Here is a 22,664-nt window from a genome sequence, read left to right as displayed (position 1 = left end):
TGTGTGTGAGGGGGATTGTACTGAGGGGACATCATACTGTGTGTGAGGGATTGTACTGAGGGGACATCATACTGTGTGTGAGGGAGATTGTACTGAGGGGACATCATACTGTGTGAGGGAAATTGTACTGAGGGGACATCATGCTGTGAGGGGGATTGTACTGAGGGGACATCATTCTGTGTGTGAGGGGGATTGTACTGAGGGGACATCATACTGTGTGTGAGGGGGATCGTACTGAGGGAACATCATACTGTGTGAGGTGGATCGTACTGAGGGGACATCATACTGTGTGAGGGGGATTGTACTGAGGGGACATCATACTGTGTGTGAGGGGGATTATACTGAGGGGACATCATACTGTGTGTGAGGGGGATTGTACTGAGGGGACATCATACTGTGTGTGAGGGATTGTACTGAGGGGACATCATACTGTGTGTGAGGGATTGTACTGAGGGGACATCATACTGTGTGTGAGGGGGATTGTACTGAGGGGAACACATACTGTGTGTGAGGGGGATTTTACTGAGGGGACATCATACTGTGTGTGAGGGGACTGTACTGAGGGAACATCATACTGTGTGTGAGGGGGATTGCACTGAGGGGACATCATACCGTGTGTGAGGGGGATTGTACTGAGTGGACATCATACTGCGTGAGGGGGATTGTACTGAGACATCATACTGTGAGGGGGATTGTACTGAGGGGACATCATACTGTGTGTGAGGGGAATGTACTGAGGGGACATCATACTGTGTGTGAGGGGGATTGTACTGCGGGGACATCATACTGTGTGTGAGGGGGATTGTACTGAGCGGACATCATACTGTGTGTGAGGGGGATTGTACTGAGGGGACATCATACTGTGTGAGGGAGATTGTACTGAGGGGACATCATACTGTGTGTGAGGGAGATTGTACTGAGGGGACATCATACTGTGTGAGGGAGATTGTACTGAGGGGACATCATACTGTGAGGGGGATTGTACTGAGGGGACATCATTCTGTGTGTGAGGGGGATTGTACTGAGGGGACATCATACTGTGTGTGAGGGAGATTGTACTGAGGGAACATCATACTGTGTGAGGTGGATTGTACTGAGGGGACATCATACTGTGTGAGGGGGATTGTACTGAGGGGACATCATACTGTGTGTGAGGGGGATTATACTGAGGGGACATCATACTGTGTGTGAGGGGGATTGTACTGAGGGGACATCATACTGTGTGTGAGGGATTGTACTGAGAGGACATCATACTGTGTGTGAGGGATTGTACTGAGGGGACATCATACTGTGTGAGGGGGATTGTACTGAGGGGACATCATACTGTGTGTGAGGGGGATTGTACTGAGGGGACATCATACCGTGTGTGAGGGGGATTGTACTGAGGGAACATCATACCGTGTGTGAGAGGAATTGTACTGAGGAGACATCATACTGTGTGAGGGAGATTGTACTGAGGGGACATCATACTGTGAGGGGGATTGTACTGAGGGGACATCATTCTGTGTGTGAGGGGGATTGTACTGAGGGGACATCATACTGTGTGTGAGGGGGATTGTACTGAGGGGACATCATACTGTGTGTGAGGGATTGTACTGAGGGGACATCATACTGTGTGTGAGGGATTGTACTGAGGGGACATCATACTGTGTGTGAGGGGGATTGTACTGAGGGGACATCATACTGTGTGTGAGGGGGATTGTACTGAGGGGACATCATACTGTGTGTGAGGGGACTGTACTGAGGGGACATCATACTGTGTGAGGTGGATTGTACTGAGGGGACATCATACTGTGTGAGGGGGATTGTACTGAGGGGACATCATACTGTGTGTGAGGGGGATTATACTGAGGGGACATCATACTGTGTGTGAGGGGGATTGTACTGAGGGGACATCATACTGTGAGGGATTGTACTGAGGGGACATCATACTGTGTGTGAGTGATTGTACTGAGGGGACATCATACTGTGTGTGAGGGGGATTGTACTGAGGGGACATCATACTGTGTGTGAGGGGGATTGTACTGAGGGGACATCATACTGTGTGTGAGGGGACTACTGAGGGGACATCATACTGTGTGTGAGGGGGATTGTACTGAGGGGACATCATACTGTGTGAGGGAGATTGTACTGAGGGGACATCATACTGTGTGTGAGGGGGATTGTACTGAGCGGACATCATACTGTGTGAGGGAGATTGTACTGAGGGGACATCATACTGTGTGTGAGGGAGATTGTACTGAGGGGACATCATACTGTGTGAGGGAGATTGTACTGAGGGGACATCATACTGTGAGGGGGATTGTACTGAGGGAACATCATTCTGTGTGTGAGGGGGATTGTACTGAGGGGACATCATACTGTGTGAGGTGGATTGTACTGAGGGGACATCATACTGTGTGAGGGGGATTGTACTGAGGGGACATCATACTGTGTGTGAGGGGGATTGTACTGAGGGGACATCATACTGTGTGTGAGGGATTGTACTGAGGGGACATCATACTGTGTGTGAGGGATTGTACTGAGGGGACATCATACTGTGTGAGGGGGATTGTACTGAGGGGACATCATACTGTGTGTGAGGGGGATTGTACTGAGGGGACATCATACTGTGTGTGAGGGGACTGTACTGAGGGGACATCATACTGTGTGTGAGGGGGATTGTACTGAGGGGACATCATACCGTGTGTGAGGGGGATTGTACTGAGGGAACATCATACTGTGTGAGGGAGATTGTACTGAGGGGACATCATACTGTGAGGGGGATTGTACTGAGGGGACATCATTCTGTGTGTGAGGGGGATTGTACTGAGGGGACATCATACTGTGTGTGAGGGGGATTGTACTGAGGGAACATCATACTGTGAGGTGGATTGTACTGAGGGGACATCATACTGTGTGAGGGGGATTGTACTGAGGGGACATCATACTGTGTGTGAGGGGGATTGTACTGAGGGGACATCATACTGTGTGTGAGGGATTGTACTGAGGGAACATCATACTGTGTGTGAGGGATTGTACTGAGGGGACATCATACTGTGTGTGAGGGGGATTGTACTGAGGGGACATCATACTGTGTGTGAGGGGGATTGTACTGAGGGGACATCATACTGTGTGTGAGGGGACTGTACTGAGGGGACATCATACTGTGTGTGAGGGGGATTATACTGAGGGGACATCATACTGTGTGTGAGGGGGATTGTACTGAGGGGACATCATACTGTGTGTGAGGGATTGTACTGAGGGGACATCATACTGTGTGTGAGGGGGATTGTACTGAGGGGACATCATACTGTGTGTGAGGGATTGTACTGAGGGGACATCATACTGTGTGTGAGGGATTGTACTGAGGGGACATCATACTGTGTGTGAGGGGGATTGTACTGAGGGGACATCATACTGTGTGTGAGGGGGATTGTACTGAGGGGACATTTATACTGTGTGTGAGGGGACTGTACTGAGGGGACATCATACTGTGTGTGAGGGGGATTGTACTGAGGGGACATCATACTGCGTGAGGGGGATTGTACTGAGACATCATACTGTGAGGGGGATTGTACTGAGGGGACATCATACTGTGTGTGAGGGGGATTATACTGAGGGGACATCATACTGTGTGTGAGGGGGATTATACTGAGGGGACATCATACTGTGTGTGAGGGGGCTGGTACTGAGGGGACATCATACTGTGTGTGAGGGATTGTACTGAGGAGACATCATACCGTGTGTGAGGGGGATTGTACTGAGGGGACATCATACTGTGTGTGAGGGGGATTGTACTGAGGGGACATCATACTGTGTGTGAGGGGGATTGTACTGAGGGGACATACCGTGTGTGAGGGGGATTGTACTAAGTGGACATCATACTGTGTGAGGGGGATTGTATTGAGACATCATACTGTGAGGGGCATTGTACTGAGGGGACATCATACTGTGTGTGAGGGGAATGTACTGAGGGAACATCATGCTGTGTGAGGGGGATTGTACTGAGGGGACATCATACTGTGTGCGAGGGGGATTGTACTGAGGGGACATCATACTGTGTGAGGGGAATGTACTGAGGGGACATCATACTGTGTGAGGGGAATGTACTGAGGGGACATCATACTGTGTGTGAGGGGAATGTACTGAGGAGACATCATACTGTGTGTGAGGGGAATGTACTGAGGGGACATCATACTGTGTGTGAGGAGGATAGTACTGAGGGGACATCATACTGTGTGTGAGGGGGATTGTACTGAGGGGACATCTTACTGTGTGTGAGGGGGATTGTACTGAGGGGACATCATACTGTGTGTGAGGGGAATGTACTGAGGGGACATCATACTGTGTGAGGGGGATTGTACTGAGGGGACATCATACCGTGTGTGAGGATTGTACTGAGGGGACATCATACTGTGTGTGAGGGGGATTGTACTGTGGGGTCATCATACTGTGTGTGGGATATCGTGGTAGCAGGAAAACATGTGGAAGAACATTATGCAGTGGGGGCTATGAAATGGAAATCATAGTGGGTGAGAACAGTAAGGGGCTTCCGTAGGGTGTAATAAGTGGCCAGCACCCGTCCCTCTCAGCGTCTTTAGAAGTTGCTAGGTCTGGTCTGTGACTGCGCCCATTTGCTGTGATAGCACTTCTGGGGTCCTGTGATTTCTGACTCCCCTGCTCAGGAACATTATTACTCTGTAGGGACACTGGTATCATGTGCAGGGTCACTGGTCTTAGCTGTAATATTAGTAACAGACCCCAGATGGGGAACGTGACGGAGCCGGCGTGGGCTTGTGTGCTGTCAAATACCCGGACTGAAATTCGCGATGCGTCACTGCACCCACTCAGAATTCTTACAACAGCGCATACACTGCACTGATGCCGTCACAGATGGTGCCCCCTATAGAACAAACATATTCTCAAGTGCAGGGTTTTGTGTGTTTTTATTAGGGCTGTGGAGTCGGTGAGCCACAGTTGCGACTCCGACTCCTGGATTTTATCAGGCTCCGACTCCGGCTCTGACTCCGACTCCTTCATAAATAACCAATTCGTAACAATAAATTTACTGTTGTAAAATATTAACATCGTGCTTATTCAGTTTCTCACCCTCATATAAGTAATCAGACCACTTAGAGCAAAAACTATATTTATTAGAATATAGCAAATAACTTTTACAAACTTTTATAAACTCTTGTAAGTAAATATGCAATAAACACTGTTACGCAGTTAATAAGAAGAAATCTATAAATTTGTCCTCAGAAAAAGTATTGCCTCTGTCAGATCCTTCATGGATGCCCTCAAATCTGATCTAATTATTTTGAGAGCAGAGAACAACCTCTCTGCACTAACTTGGGTTGGTGGCAAAGCAGTAACCACTCGGGCAACATCTCTGACAATGTCAGGATACAGAGGAATCGCATGTTGCACTGTTATTTTTGATGAACGGTCACATTTCTCAATTTCTTTTAGTGCACATGAAAAATTCTGCTGAAATGTACTGGCTGTGTTCTTTGATGGGGATGACTCTTCTTCTATGCGGGAACGCTTTGCACTGTCCTTGTGATCCAAATATTTTTCGAAATTAAATTCTTCATCAGTTGATGAGGGTGAAGATGTGGCAGGACGACCAAATTCTTCTTGTTCCTCCTGACTGTTCTGCAACCCTTTCATCCTTACTGCCATTTCAAACAGAGCTTCTTTTCCTTTAGTTAGCTGTTGATCATCTAGAAGAATCCGATGCATTGGGTCTACATAAACAGCTGCCAAAAGAATGTTATTTTGTAATAGCAGCTCCTCTCTCCGTTTCATTGATGAGCAATGCCACTTGCAATTAACCCTCCTCTTTGGGACAGGCGAAACATCAGGTTCTTCCACTCCTTTAAGAAAATACCTGGAGTTAAGTCCTCTGCTTGTAATTTTTTAGTCACTGTAAATGGGTGCTCTAGCAATTTTTCCAGCTCAGTCACCTGATTCCACTGACTTTCATTTAGCGTCAGTTGAGGGTTAGCCATGTCTACAAGAAAGGTTTTCAGTTCAACCAATCATTAAGTAAGTACTGCCCCATCGTGTGGCTTGATCAATAATTGCCCCTTTTCCAGCACGTCTCTTCAAAATTGAGTCAACTTTAGGGGTTCTGGCAACAGTAGCCAATTTTCTCACCTTGCCAATCAGTGCAGCAGCATGTCCTTCTTGCAGACTGTCTCTTATAGCCAGCTGTAGCGTATGCACAACACAGCGCATGTGATCAATGAAAGAACGTATTGACACAGTTTCAACAAGATCATCTAAACTATCATGTTGCTGTTCATCTGAAGCAACTTCAGTTTGCTCCTCAGTTACAATACTGTGTTCCTCTATTTCAAACATTTCTGTGTCTGTGGACCCAGAATGTTCTTCTAGATGCTGGTCGCCATCATTACTCTCATTCATTAGCTTAATAGTACTTATCATATTTGAAGCATTGTCAGTTACGACAGAAAGAACTTGCTCTTTTTTAAGTTCATAGTCTTGCAGAACCTTTTCCACCAAGACCTGGAGAAACTCACTGGTGTGATGAGCTTTGGTGTCTTTTACTGCCAATGTCTTGGTAACTATTTCATTTTTGTCACAAACAAATCGGACATTGATGGCAAAATAGTTCACTCTGTGACGTGTGCAGGCATCCATTTTAAGAAACAGAAAGCGTCCCTTGAGAGTTTTTTTAGTTCTTCCTTTTGTTTAAAAGCTTCTTTGATTACTAATTTTCTAATACTCTCTCTCTCTCCAGAGAAACACCAAGCTTGTGGCCATTTCCCCATTCAGACACATAAAAGCTGGTCGTGAAAATAATGAAATAGGCACACTATCCTTTACAACAAGCTCTATGATCTGTTTTTTTAAATGTATCTATTGTCATTGTCACAGTAACTTTGTCACTGACAAAATATCTTGCAACTGATGGCTGCAAAGTTCTCTGCTCCTTTGTTTGGCTGGAAGAGCTGGGCACTGGTTCATTGGTTTGGATGCAGTCTTTCGCATCCACTGCTTTCAGTACTTCTGGATGAAAGCGCTGTAAATGTCTCTTTAGATTAGAAGCTCTGGTAGGAGCATTTTTTATCTTTGCCTGAATATGCACTGATCTTGGCTTCACAGCATTTGTTTTCGTCTGGATCATTTGTCATACACTGACAGACATAATGTTTTCTATCTTGAGTGACGGTGAAATGTTCAAATACAGCTGATTTAACGTGACGCTTCTTTGACATTCTCAGGTTTTTAATTCTGCATTCACAATCCAAATGACAATTGTTTTTCCTAAAAACAATTGTACAAAATTATTGCCAGGTCGTACAACTGATATAGTGGCCAGTAATACTGTTATTCCTCATGTACTCACAGTTAACTGATGCAAAGTTTGTTGAAAGGATAATACTTCTTACAGTCTTCCTCTTCTGAGTAGCAGCTGTGAGATGCTTGGAAGACGCACACCTAGTAAACATCTAATCTAGAGGAGGAGCTTTACTACTAAGAATTTGCAACACATTTTCACTTTCATACATTGTAAGTAGGGGGGTTGGGGCACCATGAGGTTAACCAAGTATAAGATTAGATAAGGGCAGTGGAGAACAGTGACACACAAGAAGTAATAGATGTCTCTATCTCCAGCAGAACTGCTTATCACTGTTGTTCATAGTTTGATAGAACATATACATTTGAGTAACATTTATAAAATTCATATGAAAGTTCAATTATGAAATATTAATACATTTTTTTAAAGCTGGAGTCAGAGTCGGTACATTTCTACCGACTCCAACCAAAACTAACTCCGACTCCACAGCCCTGGTTTTTATAACTTTCTACAAGATAACGAATAAAAAAAATTCATATGATATTTTGGAAAAAAATAAAAATCCCTCCTGTAGCCTCCGCCCTCGGGTAGTGTTCCCACTAGAGTTACTTCCTGCAAAAAAAACGTATAAATATAATATAAGATTCTGGATGGAGAAGCGAAGATGAAAGCTGCGGCCAGGAGAAGAGCCAAGGGCTGCAGCCAGGAGAGAAAAGCTGTGGCCAAGAGCCGAGCGCTGTGTTCAGGAGAGAAGAGCTGCAGCCAGGAGAGGAGCAGAGGGCTGTGTTCTGGAGAGAAGGTCTGCGGGCAGGAGGCGAGGGCTGCGGCCAGGAGAGGAGCCGAGGGCTGTGTTCTGGAGAGAAGATCTGCGGGCAGGAGGCGAGGGCTGCAACCAGGAGAGGAGCCAAGGGCTGTGTTCGTGAGAGAAGAGCTGCGGTCAGGAGAGGAGCCAAGGGCTGTGTTCAGGAGAGGAGAGCTGCGGCCTGGAGAGGAGCCAAGGGCTGTGTTCAGGAGAGAAGAGCTGCGGCCAGGAGAGGAGCCGAGGAATGTGTTCAGGAGAGAAGAGCTGCGGCCAGGAAAGGAGCCGAGGAATGTGTTCAGGAGAGAAGAGCTGCGGCCAGGAGAGGAGCCGAGGAACGTGTTCAGGAGAGAAGAGCTGCGGCCAGGAAAGGAGCCGAGGGCTGTTTTCAGGAGAGAAGAGCTGCGGCCAGGAGAGGAGCCGAGGAACGTGTTCAGGAGAGAAGAGCCAAGGGCTGTTTTCAGGAGAGAAGAGCTGCGGCCAGGAGAGGAGCCAAGGGCTGTTTTCAGGAGAGAAGAGCTGCGGCCAGGAGAGGAGCCGAGGAATGTGTTCAGGAGAGAAGAGCTGCGGTCAGGAGAGGAGCCAAGGGCTGTGTTCAGGAGAGGAGAGCTGCGGCCTGGAGAGGAGCCAAGGGCTGTGTTCAGGAGAGAAGAGCTGCGGCCAGGAGAGGAGCCGAGGAATGTGTTCAGGAGAGAAGAGCTGCGGCCAGGAAAGGAGCCGAGGAATGTGTTCAGGAGAGAAGAGCTGCGGCCAGGAGAGGAGCCGAGGAACGTGTTCAGGAGAGAAGAGCTGCGGCCAGGAAAGGAGCCGAGGGCTGTTTTCAGGAGAGAAGAGCTGCGGCCAGGAGAGGAGCCGAGGAACGTGTTCAGGAGAGAAGAGCCAAGGGCTGTTTTCAGGAGAGAAGAGCTGCGGCCAGGAGAGGAGCCAAGGGCTGTTTTCAGGAGAGAAGAGATGTGGCCAGGAGAGGAGCCGAAGAATGTGTTCAGGAGAGAAGAGCTGTGGCCAAGAGCCGAGGGCTGTGTTCAGGAGAGAAGAGGTGCGGCCAGGAGAGGAGGTGAGGGCAGCGGCCAGGAGAGGAGCCGTGGACTGTGGACAGGAGAGAATCAGGACACCCCTAGCGCAGGGGTCATCTACCAAATGTACAGAAGTGTCCCCTCCATCCACGCAGGTTCACCAGTCACAGCGTTTAGCAGGCAGCCCTCTGACAGCCGATCCCACATGATCAGTTCCTCCCAGCATGCCATGGGGCAGGTGGCGCTCAGCAGCCATGTTTTCTTTTCCGGTGTGCTCTCAGGCCGGCGGCGGTCTGGAAGGCTCTCCCGCACTCCATGCACTGGTGCAGCGTCTTGTCCAGGTGCTGCGCCTGGTGACTTTCCAGATCGGTTTCTGTGGTGCAGCAGGTGCCGCAGATCTCGCAGCAGAGCATTACCTCCATGTGACGCTCTGCAGACGGCGGGGCTGATCCCAGCTCGCGGTTACAGTTCAGCTTTTCTTTCCGCCTTATTTTTTTTGTCGTCTTCCTTCCGGAAACATCAGGGAGCACAAGAGTCATGGAGGCTTTGTCCTCCCCCGCCGCAGCGAGGCCGCCGCAGTCTGCACCACGGTCCGTACCTGACAAACAAGGACAGCGAGATCATCAGTATCCTGCAGCTCGAGGGTGACCGGAGCAGCCATGGAAGACACACAATTAAAGGGGTTGTCCCACAAACAAATCTGCATTTTAATCAGCAAATCCTCAAAAATTCAGCAGTTTATCAATTGGATGTTTTGAGTATTTTTTTAAACCGTTGATGTGTGGAGAGTCTTTGCTGTGTCCCATGTATCCCGCCGGCCATGTAGAGATGCTGCAGGGTCGTGTACACTGCTTCTGGCGAGGGGGAGTCATCAGTGACCACAGTATACAGGTCATAACAAAGAAGAACCTAGCACTCAACTTGATGCCTTTGAAGTGAGATTTATTGTAGTGGTACACTGTAAACGTTTCGGTCCTACACCTGGACCTTCGTCAGTAACTACATGTGGAACATAACAAAAAGTGAAAAATATAACAAAAATCATAAGAAATAAAAAAACTTTTTACACAACATAGGTATATACATAAATGCTGAGGAGAACATTCTGGCATCCATATCACAGAATAGTCAAATGTATCATAGAAGTATATGCTGAAGTGAGATCCTAAGTATCCAGGCTACAGAGTTCCACTTATTTAAAGGGGTGAGTGTCACCCCCATGTGTTAGAACAGTGAGGAGAGGTACATACCGTACTACAATGTAGAAGAGGGCAAAAAAAGTCAGACGACTCACAGAAACGGCGTCTGCAGAAGTGTAAAAACAGTCCGAGGGGGAGTGGTGAGAAATGCAAAACGGACAGAAGGTATGTGATAAGAGAGGCATGTAAATGAACCATACCTTGTAGCTTATAGCTGAACCATACAGGAGCTGAGCTATGGGTGAGAAATAGAGCGACAGAGGCTGGGTAAGATTACCTCCTCTTAAGTGTGCAGGAAAGGGTGGGCTGTGCGCTATGGAGGACATTACCTGTAAAGACTGTGGCTGGTTGTGGCAGGAGCTGACGCGGAATCCACCGCTGGTCTGCCCATATGGAGTGAGACCGCCGTTACATGGGGAGAGGGCGGGACTAAAGGTGCCTGTGAGCCAATCAGCGGCTAACCTAAGACCGGAAGTGACATCGCTCAGTGTAAGCTGCATAGTGCGGCCGCATGTGGAGCTGTCACTAATGAAAGGCGGAAGTGACGTCCCGTTGTCAGGGAAACTAGGCAAAACACAGTCTCAGGTAGCTGGTGATGGCGGTGCAGCAGCGCTATGGTAAAGGTAGTGAAGTCCTGCAGTAAAAACGCTATGATGAAACATGGAGGAGCAAACTCGTGCACAGTGTTTTTGCAAATCACTGGATTTAGAACCAAAGTGCCCAAAATAGAATGTTGCAGTAGTAGTAGGTGAACAGAATCCTTAGTGGTGGTGGTCCTGTGTTCTATCCTTGTGCCATTAAACGCAGTAGACAGTTGTGAGCAGTGGAATGGTCCGATGTGACAGGCAGAAATGAGATACATGTCAATACAGGCGATTCTAATGGCAAAAAGGAAAACAGAATTAGTAAACAGTAACCACATATTGCAATGGTATATAAATAACACAATGGCTGGAGTCCATGTTAATCTTGTAGGTAGAACCGTATTATGAAACAATCGGCAGGCAGCCTACTACAAAAAGGAGGCTAAATCGTAGTCTCTATTGAGTCCCATCGGGTGAAGAGTCTCTAGAGTATGAATCCAAAATGCCTCCCGTCTTTTCAGACGGGCAACACGGTCCCCACCCCTCCTGAACGGGGGAACATGCTCTATGACCTGAAACCGTAGCTGGGAGACGGTGTGGCCCTGGTTGTGGAAATGGAAGGGGATGGGTAACAATAGATTCTCACGGCGGATCGTCGATTTGTGTTTAGAGACGCGGTCTCTAATTGATTGTGTAGTTTCTCCTACGTATAGGAGTCCACAGGGACACTTAATTAGGTATACCACCCATGATGAGGCACACGTAAAGAAATCTGGGATGCGGTAAGATTTACCGGACCGAGGGTGGTGGAAAGAGGCTCCCTTAAGTACATTGTGACATTGGGCACAGCTCAGGCATGGGAAGGTCCCCATACGTGGGGTCTGCAAAAACCGTTGGCGAGGGGTGGACGTGTCTGATCCAAGGTCTGCCCTGACTAAGGAGTCCCGGAGATTCGGTGGACGTTTAAAACAGGGAAGGAAGGGGTTCTGGAACTCGGGTACTTTCGGGTAACCCTTTGATAGTAAGTGCCAATGTTGGCGTATTGACCTGTGGAGAATATATGAATACGGATGATACGTATGGACAAACGGAATTCGGTTAGACGATCTATTTTGTCGTGAGGTAGGAGGGGCTGTGGCCCTTTCCAGAACTGAGGGTGGGTAACCCCGTTGTGAAAATTTGGTGGCCATTTCTTGGAGGCGAATTGGTTTAAGTTCCGTGTCAGACACAATCCTGGAGACTCTTTGGAATTGTGACTTTGGGACTGAATTCTTAGTAGCCGGAGGATGAAAGCTTGTAAAGTGCAACAAGCTGTTGCGGTCAGTACTCTTTGTATAGAGGTCAGTGGATATCGAGCCATCTGGTTGCACGATGACCAGGGTGTCCAGGAAATTAACCTGTGTATTATTATGGGACATCGTGAAGGAGATACCTGGCCAGGCCGTGTTGAGCCACTCGAAGAACACCGTGAGGGCTTCCAACGAGCCCCCCCATATGCAGAACACGTCATCGATGTATCGTTTCCACATGATGACGTTGTCGCGGAAAAGCGGATGAGGGTAAATCCGACTCTCCTCAAAGTCCGCCATGTAGCAGTTTGCATAGGGGGGCGCTACGTTAGAGCCCATCGCGGTGCCACGGATCTGTAAATAAAAGTCGTCCTGAAACAGAAAATAGTTCCGGGTGAGTATAATGGTGAGTAATTCAGTACAGAACTGTATTCGGTCTGGTGAGAGACCAGATTGGGTCAGGAGTTTTTGAACCGAGTTGATACCCTCTGTGTGAGGGATGGATGTATAAAGATCTTTTACATCCATGGTTACCAATGTGGAATGTTTGGGAATGGGACCTATATCTTTCAGGGTACCGAGGAAGGAACCTGTATCCAAAATGAAAGATCTAGAAGACCTAATCATTGGGGTAAGGATCTTTTCCAAGTAGATGGCCAGTGGGGAAAGAATAGAGTCGGTGGATGCGACTATAGGTCTCCCCGGGGGTTTCTCTAGATTTTTATGAATTTTTGGAATGGTGTAAAACACTGGAGTAATAGGGTGTTGTTTCGTGAGGAAATCCCGTGTTTTAGGGTCCAAGACGCCTAGTTCGATATATTTAGCCAGTGTGTCCGAAATGATTTGCCGGGTAGCAGATTGAGGGTCATGTTGTAACTTAGTGTAAACTGTAAGGTTGTTAAGTTGTTGTCTTATTTCAAGAAGATAGTCAGCTCTATTCATTATTACTAGGGCACCCCCTTTGTCTGCGGGCTTAAATACAAGATTACTGTCGTTTTGCAAGCTCCTTAGAGCTTGTCGTTCAATCGGGGAAAGGTTGGAGGGAAAGAAAAGTTTCCCCTTTCTGATGTCCTCACACAGAGTCTTGAATGACTCTTTAACGAAGCCTATAAAAGACTCCATGGCATGTGAGCCCTGTGGTGGTCTAAAATGGCTCTTAGTATAGAGGCCTAGGTTGCGAGATGACAGAGGGTTGTCAGATGGGGCTGTGGGAGGCTGGATAGAGGGTAGTTCAGGGGGGTTAGTGGAGAAGAACGCCTTAAGTCTCAGGGACCTAAAGAACTTTTGAAGGTCCATCTCAAGGTCAAAAGTATGGCATTGATAGGAGGGACAAAAGGACAAACCCTTCTGTAAGATGTTGTATTCAGCAACCCCCAATAGTCTGTCTGAGATGTTGATCACCAATGGGGTGGTCGTACCTGTGACCTCGTGATTCTCCCCTGAGGTGCGTCTCCTCCTGTGTCCGTGGCCGCGCCTCGTGGCCTTCTTCTCGGGAAGCGGTGTCGTTGGCCTAAAAAACGCGGTGGGAGAGTAGCAGAAGCCCCCGACTGGTTCATTTACATGCCTCTCTTATCACATACCTTCTGTCCGTTTTGCATTTCTCACCACTCCCCCTCGGACTGTTTTTACACTTCTGCAGACGCCGTTTCTGTGAGTCGTCTGACTTTTTTTGCCCTCTTCTACATTGTAGTACGGTATGTACCTCTCCTCACTGTTCTAACACATGGGGGTGACACTCACCCCTTTAAATAAGTGGAACTCTGTAGCCTGGATACTTAGGATCTCACTTCAGCATATACTTCTATGATACATTTGACTATTCTGTGATATGGATGCCAGAATGTTCTCCTCAGCATTTATGTATATACCTATGTTGTGTAAAAAGTTTTTTTATTTCTTATGATTTTTGTTATATTTTTCACTTTTTGTTATGTTCCACATGTAGTTACTGACGAAGGTCCAGGTGTAGGACCGAAACGTTTACAGTGTACCACTACAATAAATCTCACTTCAAAGGCATCAAGTTGAGTGCTAGGTTCTTCTTTGTTATGGCTTAAAAAGGTGTGGGAACCTAACCTTAGCACCACCCCTTCCAGTAGTGCACACGGCTATTTTGTATCACAGTATACAGGTGACACGGGCGGGGGACCCTCCAGCTGATCACCAGGAGCGGAGTACACGACCATGAGCTGCAGCATCTGCACATGCCAAGGCACAGCGCACAGGGAAGGTGAGCAGCAGCTTCATTGCCCCAAAAACACCAGTGAAGGAACTTCTTAGATTACCATCATCTATTGATGAATGGTCCCACTAACATTCTGCACAGATGACTTACCTGAGACTCGTGAGTCCTCCTCGCTCTCCGCACTGACGCTCGCCTCTTCTATTTTTATGTTCTCATTTTCTAGATTAAAAGAGAAAAGGACACAAATAATAGAACAGCACAGGTGAAACTCCAGGAGGGTAGCAGAGTATTAATGCTACACAAACACTCTCTACACCCGAGCACTCTCTGCTCTTGTACCAGGCACCCGAGCGCTCTCCGCTCTCGTACCAGACACCTGCGTGCTCCCTGCTCTCGTACCAGACTCCCGAGCGCTCTCTGCTCTCGTACCAGACACCTGAGCACTCTCTGCTCTCGTACCAGACACTCGGGCGCTCTCTGCTCTCGTACCAGACACCAGAGCGCTCTCTGCTCTCGTACCAGACACTCGAGCGCTCTCCGCTCTCGTACCAGACACTCGAGCGCTCTCCGCTCTCGTACCAGACACTCGAGCGCTCTCCGCTCTCGTACTTGACACACGAGCGCTCTCCGCTCTCGTACCTGACACCCCAGCGCTCTCTGCTCTCGTACCAGACACCCAAGCGCTCTCTGCTCTCGTACCAGACACACGAGTGCTCTCTGCTCTAGTAACAGACACCCGAGCACTCTCTGCCCTTGTACCATACACCCGAGCGCTCCCCGCTCTCGTACCTGACACCTGCGTGCTCCCCGCTCTCGTACCGGACACCTGCATTCTCTCCGCTCTTGTACCTGGCACCTGAATGCTTCACGCTCTCGCACCTGACACCTGCGTGCTCTCCACTCTCATCCCTGACACCTGCGTGCTCTCCACTCTTGTACCTGACACCCGTGTGCTCTCCACTTTCATATCTGACACCCACACGATCTCCCCTCTCGTACCTGACACCTGCGTGCTCTCCGCTCTCGTACCTGACACCTGCGTGCTCTCCGCTCTCGTACCTGACACCTGCGTGCTCTCCGCTCTCGTACCTGACACCTGCGTGCTCTCCGCTCTCGTACCTGACACCTGCGTGCTCTCCGCTCTCGTACCTGACACCTGCGTGCTCTCCGCTCTCGTACCTGACACCTGCGTGCTCTCCGCTCTCGTACCTGACACCTGCGTGCTCTCCGCTCTCGTACCTGACACCTGCGTGCTCTCCGCTCTCGTACCTGACACCTGCGTGCTCTCCGCTCTCGTACCTGACACCTGCGTGCTCTCCGCTCTCGTACCTGACACCTGCGTGCTCTCCGCTCTCGTACCTGACACCTGCGTGCTCTCCGCTCTCGTACCTGACACCTGCGTGCTCTCCGCTCTCGTACCTGACACCTGCGTGCTCTCCGCTCTCGTACCTGACACCTGCGTGCTCTCCGCTCTCGTACCTAACACCTGCGTGCTCTCCGCTCTCGTACCTGAAACCTGCGTGCTCTCCTCTCTCGTACCTGACACCTGCGTGCTCTCTGCTCTCGTACCTGACACCCGTGTGCTCTCCACTTTCATATCTGACACCCACACGATCTCCAGTCTCGTACCTGACACCTGCGTGCTCTCCGCTCTCGTACCTGACACATGCGTGCCCTCCGCTCTCGTACCTGACACCTGCGTGCTCTCCGCTCTCGTACCTGACACCTGCGTGCTCTCCGCTCTCGTACCTGACACCTGCGTGCTCTCCGCTCTCGTACCTGACACCTGCGTGCTCTCCGCTCTCGTACCTGACACCTGCGTGCTCTCCGCTCTCGTACCTGACACCCATGTGCTCTCCGCTCTCGTACCTGACACCTGCGTGCTCTCTGCTCTCGTACCTGACATCTGAGTGCTCCATGCTCTCGTACCTGACACCTGCGTGCTCTCCGCTCTCGTACCTGACACCTGCGTGCTCTCCGCTCTCGTACCTGACACCTGCGTGCTCTCCGCTCTCGTACCTGACACCTGCGTGCTCTCCGCTCTCGTACCTGACACCTGCGTGCTCTCCGCTCTCGTACCTGACACCTGCGTGCTCTCCGCTCTCGTACCTGACACCTGCGTGCTCTCCGCTCTCGTACCTGACACCTGCGTGCTCTCCGCTCTCGTACCTGACACCTGCGTGCTCTCCGCTCTCGTACCTGACACCTGCGTGCTCTCCGCTCTCGTACCTGACACCTGCGTGCTCTCCGCTCTCGTACCTGACACCCATGTGCTCTCCGCTCTCGTACCTGACACCCATGTGCTCTCCGCTCTCGTACCTGACACCCATGTGCTCTCCGCTCTCGTACCTGACATCTGAGTGCTCCATGCTCTCGTACCTGACACCCGTGTGCTCTCCGCTCTCGTACCTGACACCCGTGTGCTCCATGCTCTCGTACCTGACACCCGTGTGCTCTCCGCTCTCGTACCTGACACCTGCATGCTCTCCGATCTTGTACCTGACACCCGTGTGCTCTCCGCTCTCGTACCTGACACCCGTGTGCTCTCCGCTCTCGTACCTGACACCCGTGTGCTCTCCGCTCTCGTACCTGACACCCGTGTGCTCTCCGCTCTCGTACCTGACAACCGTGTGCTCCATGCTCTCGTACCTGACACCCGTGTGCTCTCCGCTCTCTTACCTGACACCTGCATGCTCTCCGTTCTCGTACCTGACACCTGCGTGCTCTCCGCTCTCGTACCTGACACCCATGTGCTCTCCGCTCTCGTACCTGACACCCATGTGCTCTCTGCTCTCGTACCTGACACCTGCGTGCTCTCTGCTCTCGTACCTGACACCTGCGTGCTCTCCGCTCTCGTACCTGACACCTGCGTGCTCTCCGCTCTCGTACCTGACACCTGCGTGCTCTCCGCTCTCGTACCTGACACCTGCGTGCTCTCCGCTCTCGTACCTGACACCTGCGTGCTCTCCGCTCTCGTACCTGACACCTGCGTGCTCTCCGCTCTCGTACCTGACACCTGCGTGCTCTCCGCTCTCGTACCTGACACCCATGTGCTCTCCGCTCTCGTACCTGACACCCATGTGCTCTCCGCTCTCGTACCTGACACCCATGTGCTCTCCGCTCTCGTACCTGACATCTGAGTGCTCCATGCTCTCGTACCTGACACCCGTGTGCTCTCCGCTCTCGTACCTGACACCCGTGTGCTCCATGCTCTCGTACCTGACACCCGTGTGCTCTCCGCTCTCGTACCTGACACCTGCATGCTCTCCGATCTTGTACCTGACACCCGTGTGCTCTCCGCTCTCGTACCTGACACCCGTGTGCTCTCCGCTCTCGTACCTGACACCCGTGTGCTCTCCGCTCTCGTACCTGACAACCGTGTGCTCCATGCTCTCGTACCTGACACCCGTGTGCTCTCCGCTCTCTTACCTGACACCTGCATGCTCTCCGTTCTCGTACCTGACACCTGCGTTCTCTCCGCTCTCTTACCTGACACCCGTGTGCTCTCCGCTCTCGTACCTGACACCTGCGTGCTCTCTGCTCTCGTACCTGACATCTGAGTGCTCCATGCTCTCGTACCTGACACCCGTGTGCTCCATGCTCTCGTACCTGACACCCGTGTGCTCTCCGATCTCGTACCTGACACCTGCGTGCTCTCCGTTCTCTTACCTGACACCCGTGTGCTCTCCGCTCTCGTACCTGACATCTGAGTGCTCCATGCTCTCGTACCTGACACCCGTGTGCTCTCCGCTCTCGTACCTGACACCCACACGATCTCCCCTCTCATACCTGACACCCGCGTGCTCTCCTTCCCGTTGACTCTGACACCATCTGTTGTAATTTTCTGTCCCTGACAACCTGTGGGTAGAAGGACAGTGATGTGAGTAGCCAATCAGCGGCCATCCCTGGAGCAGCGGCGGTCTCCTTACCTCTCCGGAGCTGGCGCGGGGCGGTGGCCATCTTGGTGGGGCGCCCGCTCCGGGGAAGTGTGGAGATGGTGTTGAAGGCCTTCCACTTGTAGACGATCTTTCTCACAGTGGAGTGGTGCAGCTCACACATCTTACTGATGGTTTTGTAGCCTTTCCCAGCCTCGTGAGCCTCCACCACCCTCCTCCGCACATCCTCCGAGAAGTCCTTAGACCGGGGCATGGTTCCCGGCTGCACAGAGAAGAGCAGCACCGGCGGCGTCACCGCCGCTACACGGAGTCCACGGCGCGCAGACTCAGAGCGCTGACAAGAACATCAAAGCTCACCAGTCATGTGACCTGCGCATAAGGCGCTGCGCACACACATGACCGGCGTACACAGGCTCAGAAAAGATTCACCAATCAGTGTCGCCTACGTCACCGGACTGTCACCCAATAGACGGGAACCATAAGCAGAGCGCTAGTTATTGTGTCTCACACTCAGCAGCAGTGTCCTCAGCTAGGCGGCCATCTTGTTGTAGCCGCGCCACAGACTGGGCTTCATCTGTTGCTATGGAAGCAAGGGTGCGCACAGAGACAGAACCGCAGGGTGCGCGCAGAGACAGAACCGCAGGGTGCGCGCAGAGACAGAACCGCAGGGTGCGCGCAGAGACAGAACCGCAGGGTGCGCGCAGAGACAGAACCGCAGGGTGCGCACAGAGACAGAACCGCAGGGTGCGCGCAGAGATATAACCGCAGGGTGCGCGCAGAGACAGAACCGCAGGGTGCGCGCAGAGACAGAACCGCAGGGTGCGCGCAGAGACAGAACCGCAGGGTGCGCGCAGAGACAGAACCGCAGGGTGCGCGCAGAGACAGAACCGCAGGGTGCGCACAGAGACAGAACCGCAGGGTGCGCACAGAGACAGAACCGCAGGGTGCGCACAGAGACAGAACCGCAGGGTGCGCACAGAGACAGAACCGCAGGGTGCGCACAGAGAACCGCAGGGTGCGCACAGAGACAGAACCGCAGGGTGCGCACAGAGACAGAACCGCAGGGTGCGCACAGAGACAGAACCGCAGGGTGCGCACAGAGACAGAACCGCAGGGTGCGCACAGAGGTATAACCGCAGGGTGCGCACAGAGACAGAACCGCAGGGTGCGCACAGAGACAGAACCGCAGGGTGCGCACAGAGACAGAACCGCAGGGTGCGCACAGAGACAGAACCGCAGGGTGCGCACAGAGAACCGCAGGGTGCGCACAGAGACAGAACCGCAGGGTGCGCACAGAGACAGAACCGCAGGGTGCGCACAGAGACAGAACCGCAGGGTGCGCACAGAGACAGAACCGCAGGGTGCGCACAGAGGTATAACCGCAGGGGGCGCACAGAGATATAACCGCAGGGTGCGCACAGAGACAGAACCGCAGGGCGCGCGCAGAGACAGAACCGCAGGGTGCGCACAGAGACAGAACCGCAGGGCGCGCGCAGAGACAGAACCGCAGGGTGCGCACAGAGACAGAACCGCAGGGCGCGCGCAGAGACAGAACCAAAGGGTGCGCACAGAGACAGAACCGCAGGGTGCGCACAGAGATATAACCGCAGGGTGCGCACAGAGACAGAACCGCAGGGTGCGCACAGAGACAGATCCGCAGAATGCGCGCAGAGACAGAACCGCAGGGTGCGCACAGAGACAGAACCGCAGGGTGCGCACAGAGACAGATCCGCAGAATGCGCGCAGAGACAGAACCGCAGGGTGCGCACAGAGACAGAACCGCAGGGCGCGCACAGAGACAGAACCGCAGGGTGCGCACAGAGACAGAACCGCAGGGTGCGCACAGAGACAGATCCGCAGAATGCGCGCAGAGACAGAACCGCAGGGTGCGCACAGAGACAGAACCGCAGGGTGCGCACAGAGACAGAACCGCAGGGTGCGCACAGAGACAGGTAGAGCCCCAGAGCAGAGTTCCCCAGGAACGGCAGCGTCAGGGCAGCTGCAGGGTGTCAAGAAGAGCAGCAAAGAAGGAAAACATCTAGGACAGACACAGACTGACACTCTACAGGAAGCGCAGGGATCGCACCGCAGAGGACGGGGGACGGGGAAGCTCTGGTGAAGACCCTGCAGACTGTCAGGGACATATGCAAAATGGATTCATTGTCCAAAGAAGAGAAGGTAAAGCCTCCCGAGAGCACTCATGTGTGGGAGATTCTCATCCATGGTGGGGGATCACTCACAATGTGCGGGGGCTTTTCATCCATTGAGGGGATCACTCACAATGTGTGGGGGCTTCTCATCCATGGAGGGGTCACTCACAATGTGTGGAGGCTTCTCATCCATGGAGGGGGTCACTCACAATGTGTGGAGGTTTCTCATTCATGGAGGGGATCACTCACAATGTGCAGGGGCTTCACATCCATGGAGGGATCACTCACAATGTGCGGGGGCTTCTCATCCATGGAGGGGTCACTCACAATGTGCGGGGGCTTCTCATCCATGGAGGGGATCACTCACAATGTGCGGGGGCTTCTCATCCATGGAGGGGTCACTCACAATGTGTGGGGGCTTCTCATCCATGGAGGGGTCACTCACAATGTGTGGGGGCTTCTCATCCATGGAGGGGTCACTCACAATGTGCGGGGGCTTCTCATCCATGGAGGGGATCACTCACAATGTGTGGGGGCTTCTCATCCATGGAGGGGTCACTCACAATGTGTGGGGGCTTCTCATCCATGGAGGGGATCACTCACAATGTGCGGGAGATTCTCTTCCATGGAGGGGATCACTCACAATGTGTGGGGACTTCTCATCCATGGAGGGGTCACTCACAATGTGTGGGGGCTTCTCATCCATGGAGGGGATCACTCACAATATGCAGGGGCTTCACATCCATGGTGGGGGATCACTCACAATGTGTGGGGGCTTCTCATCCATGGAGGGGCTCATTCACAATGTGTGGGGGCTTCTCATCCATGGAGGGGATCACTCACAATGTGTGGGGGCTTCTCATCCATGGAGGCGATCACTCACAATGTGCAGGGGCTTCACATCCATGGAGGGATCACTCACAATGTGCGGGGGCTTCACATCCATGGAGGGGGATCACTCACAATGTGCGGGGGCTTCTCATCCATGGAGGAGTCACTCACAATGTGCGGGGGCTTCTCATCCATGGAGGGGATCACTCACAATGTGCGGGGGCTTCTCATCCATGGAGGGGTCACTCACAATGTGTGGGGGCTTCTCATCCATGGAGGGATCACTCACAATGTGCGGGGGCTTCTCATCCATGGAGGGGGATCACTCACAATGTGTGGAGGCTTCTCATCCATGGAGGGGGTCACTCACAATGTGTGGGGGCTTTTCATCCATGGAGGGGATCACTCACAATGTGTGGGGGCTTCACATCCATGGAGGGGTCACTCACAATGTGTGGGGGCTTCTCATCCATGGAGGGGATCACTCACAATATGCAGGGGCTTCACATCCATGGTGGGGGATCACTCACAATGTGTGGGGGCTTCTCATCCATGGAGGGGCTCATTCACAATGTGTGGGGGCTTCTCATCCATGGAGGGGATCACTCACAATGTGTGGGGGCTTCTCATCCATGGAGGCGATCACTCACAATGTGCAGGGGCTTCACATCCATGGAGGGATCACTCACAATGTGCGGGGGCTTCACATCCATGGAGGGGGATCACTCACAATGTGCGGGGGCTTCTCATCCATGGAGGAGTCACTCACAATGTGCGGGGGCTTCTCATCCATGGAGGGGATCACTCACAATGTGCGGGGGCTTCTCATCCATGGAGGGGTCACTCACAATGTGTGAGGGCTTCTTATCCATGGAGGGATCACTCACAATGTGCGGGGGCTTCTCATCCATGGAGGGGGATCACTCACAATGTGTGGAGGCTTCTCATCCATGGAGGGGTCACTCACAATGTGCGGGGGCTTCTCATCCATGGAGGGGATCACTCACAATGTGTGGGGGCTTCACATCCATGGAGGGGGATCACTCACAATGTGTGGGGGCTTCACATCCATGGAGGGATCACTCACAATGTGCGGGGGCTTCACATCCATGGAGCGGGTCACTCACAATGTGCGGGGGCTTCTCATCCATGGAGCGGGTCACTCTCAATGTGCGGGGGCTTCTCATCCATGGAGGGTCACTCACAATGTGTTGGGACTCACTAACTCATTAATTCTTGCGCTATAGTTGGACTGCACATCAGGATTAGAACAGTCATTCTGAGATGAATCTTTGAAGTAAATACACCAGGCTCATCAGGTCTAAGAGCTATACAATTATATATACAGACTGTTTGGTGAAATCTGCTTTCTTTCGCTTTTGAAGCCATCGTGTCAGTAGTGCAAG

At 51.8% G+C, this 22,664-nt stretch overlaps 1 protein-coding gene across 2 annotated transcripts; it reads right to left on the bottom strand.

Annotated features, from left to right (window-relative positions):
- Nucleotides 1-5,114: 5,114 nt before the first annotated feature.
- On the bottom strand, nt 5,115-18,670 carry LOC143766747 (uncharacterized). Of its 2 annotated transcripts, XM_077254662.1 has the most exons (6): nt 18,311-18,670; nt 18,171-18,239; nt 14,532-14,600; nt 7,361-9,722; nt 7,158-7,278; nt 5,115-6,269 (listed from the first exon to the last, which is right to left on the bottom strand). In XM_077254662.1, exons 1-4 carry the CDS (start codon nt 18,528-18,530, stop codon nt 9,370-9,372), a joined length of 711 nt encoding a protein of 236 aa, XP_077110777.1. In that variant the 5' UTR covers nt 18,531-18,670; the 3' UTR covers nt 5,115-6,269; nt 7,158-7,278; nt 7,361-9,369. The 2 variants fall into 2 exon arrangements, with proteins under 2 accessions (XP_077110777.1, XP_077110775.1); XM_077254660.1 differs by having other exon boundaries at nt 7,158-9,722.
- Between the last annotated feature and the right edge of the window lie 3,994 nt (nt 18,671-22,664).

The sequence above is a fragment of the Ranitomeya variabilis genome, chromosome 4, assembly GCF_051348905.1.
Source record: "Ranitomeya variabilis isolate aRanVar5 chromosome 4, aRanVar5.hap1, whole genome shotgun sequence".
Lineage (NCBI taxonomy): Eukaryota > Metazoa > Chordata > Amphibia > Anura > Dendrobatidae > Ranitomeya > Ranitomeya variabilis.
Note: the sequence above shows the minus strand (reverse complement) of the source record. Positions and strands in the feature narration are given on the sequence as shown.

Bases quoted from the DNA above. Each gene is read 5' to 3' on its own strand.
- LOC143766747 (XM_077254660.1), bottom strand. From the start codon at position 18,530: ATGCCCCGGTCTAAGGACTTCTCGGAGGATGTGCGGAGGAGGGTGGTG. The intron at 18,240-18,310 runs GTAAGGAGACCG...TTCTACCCACAG, and splicing joins CCCGCGCCAGCTCCGGAGAG to GTTGTCAGGGACAGAAAATT. The intron at 9,723-14,531 runs GTAAGTCATCTG...CTTGTTTGTCAG, and splicing joins GGAGGACTCACGAGTCTCAG to GTACGGACCGTGGTGCAGAC.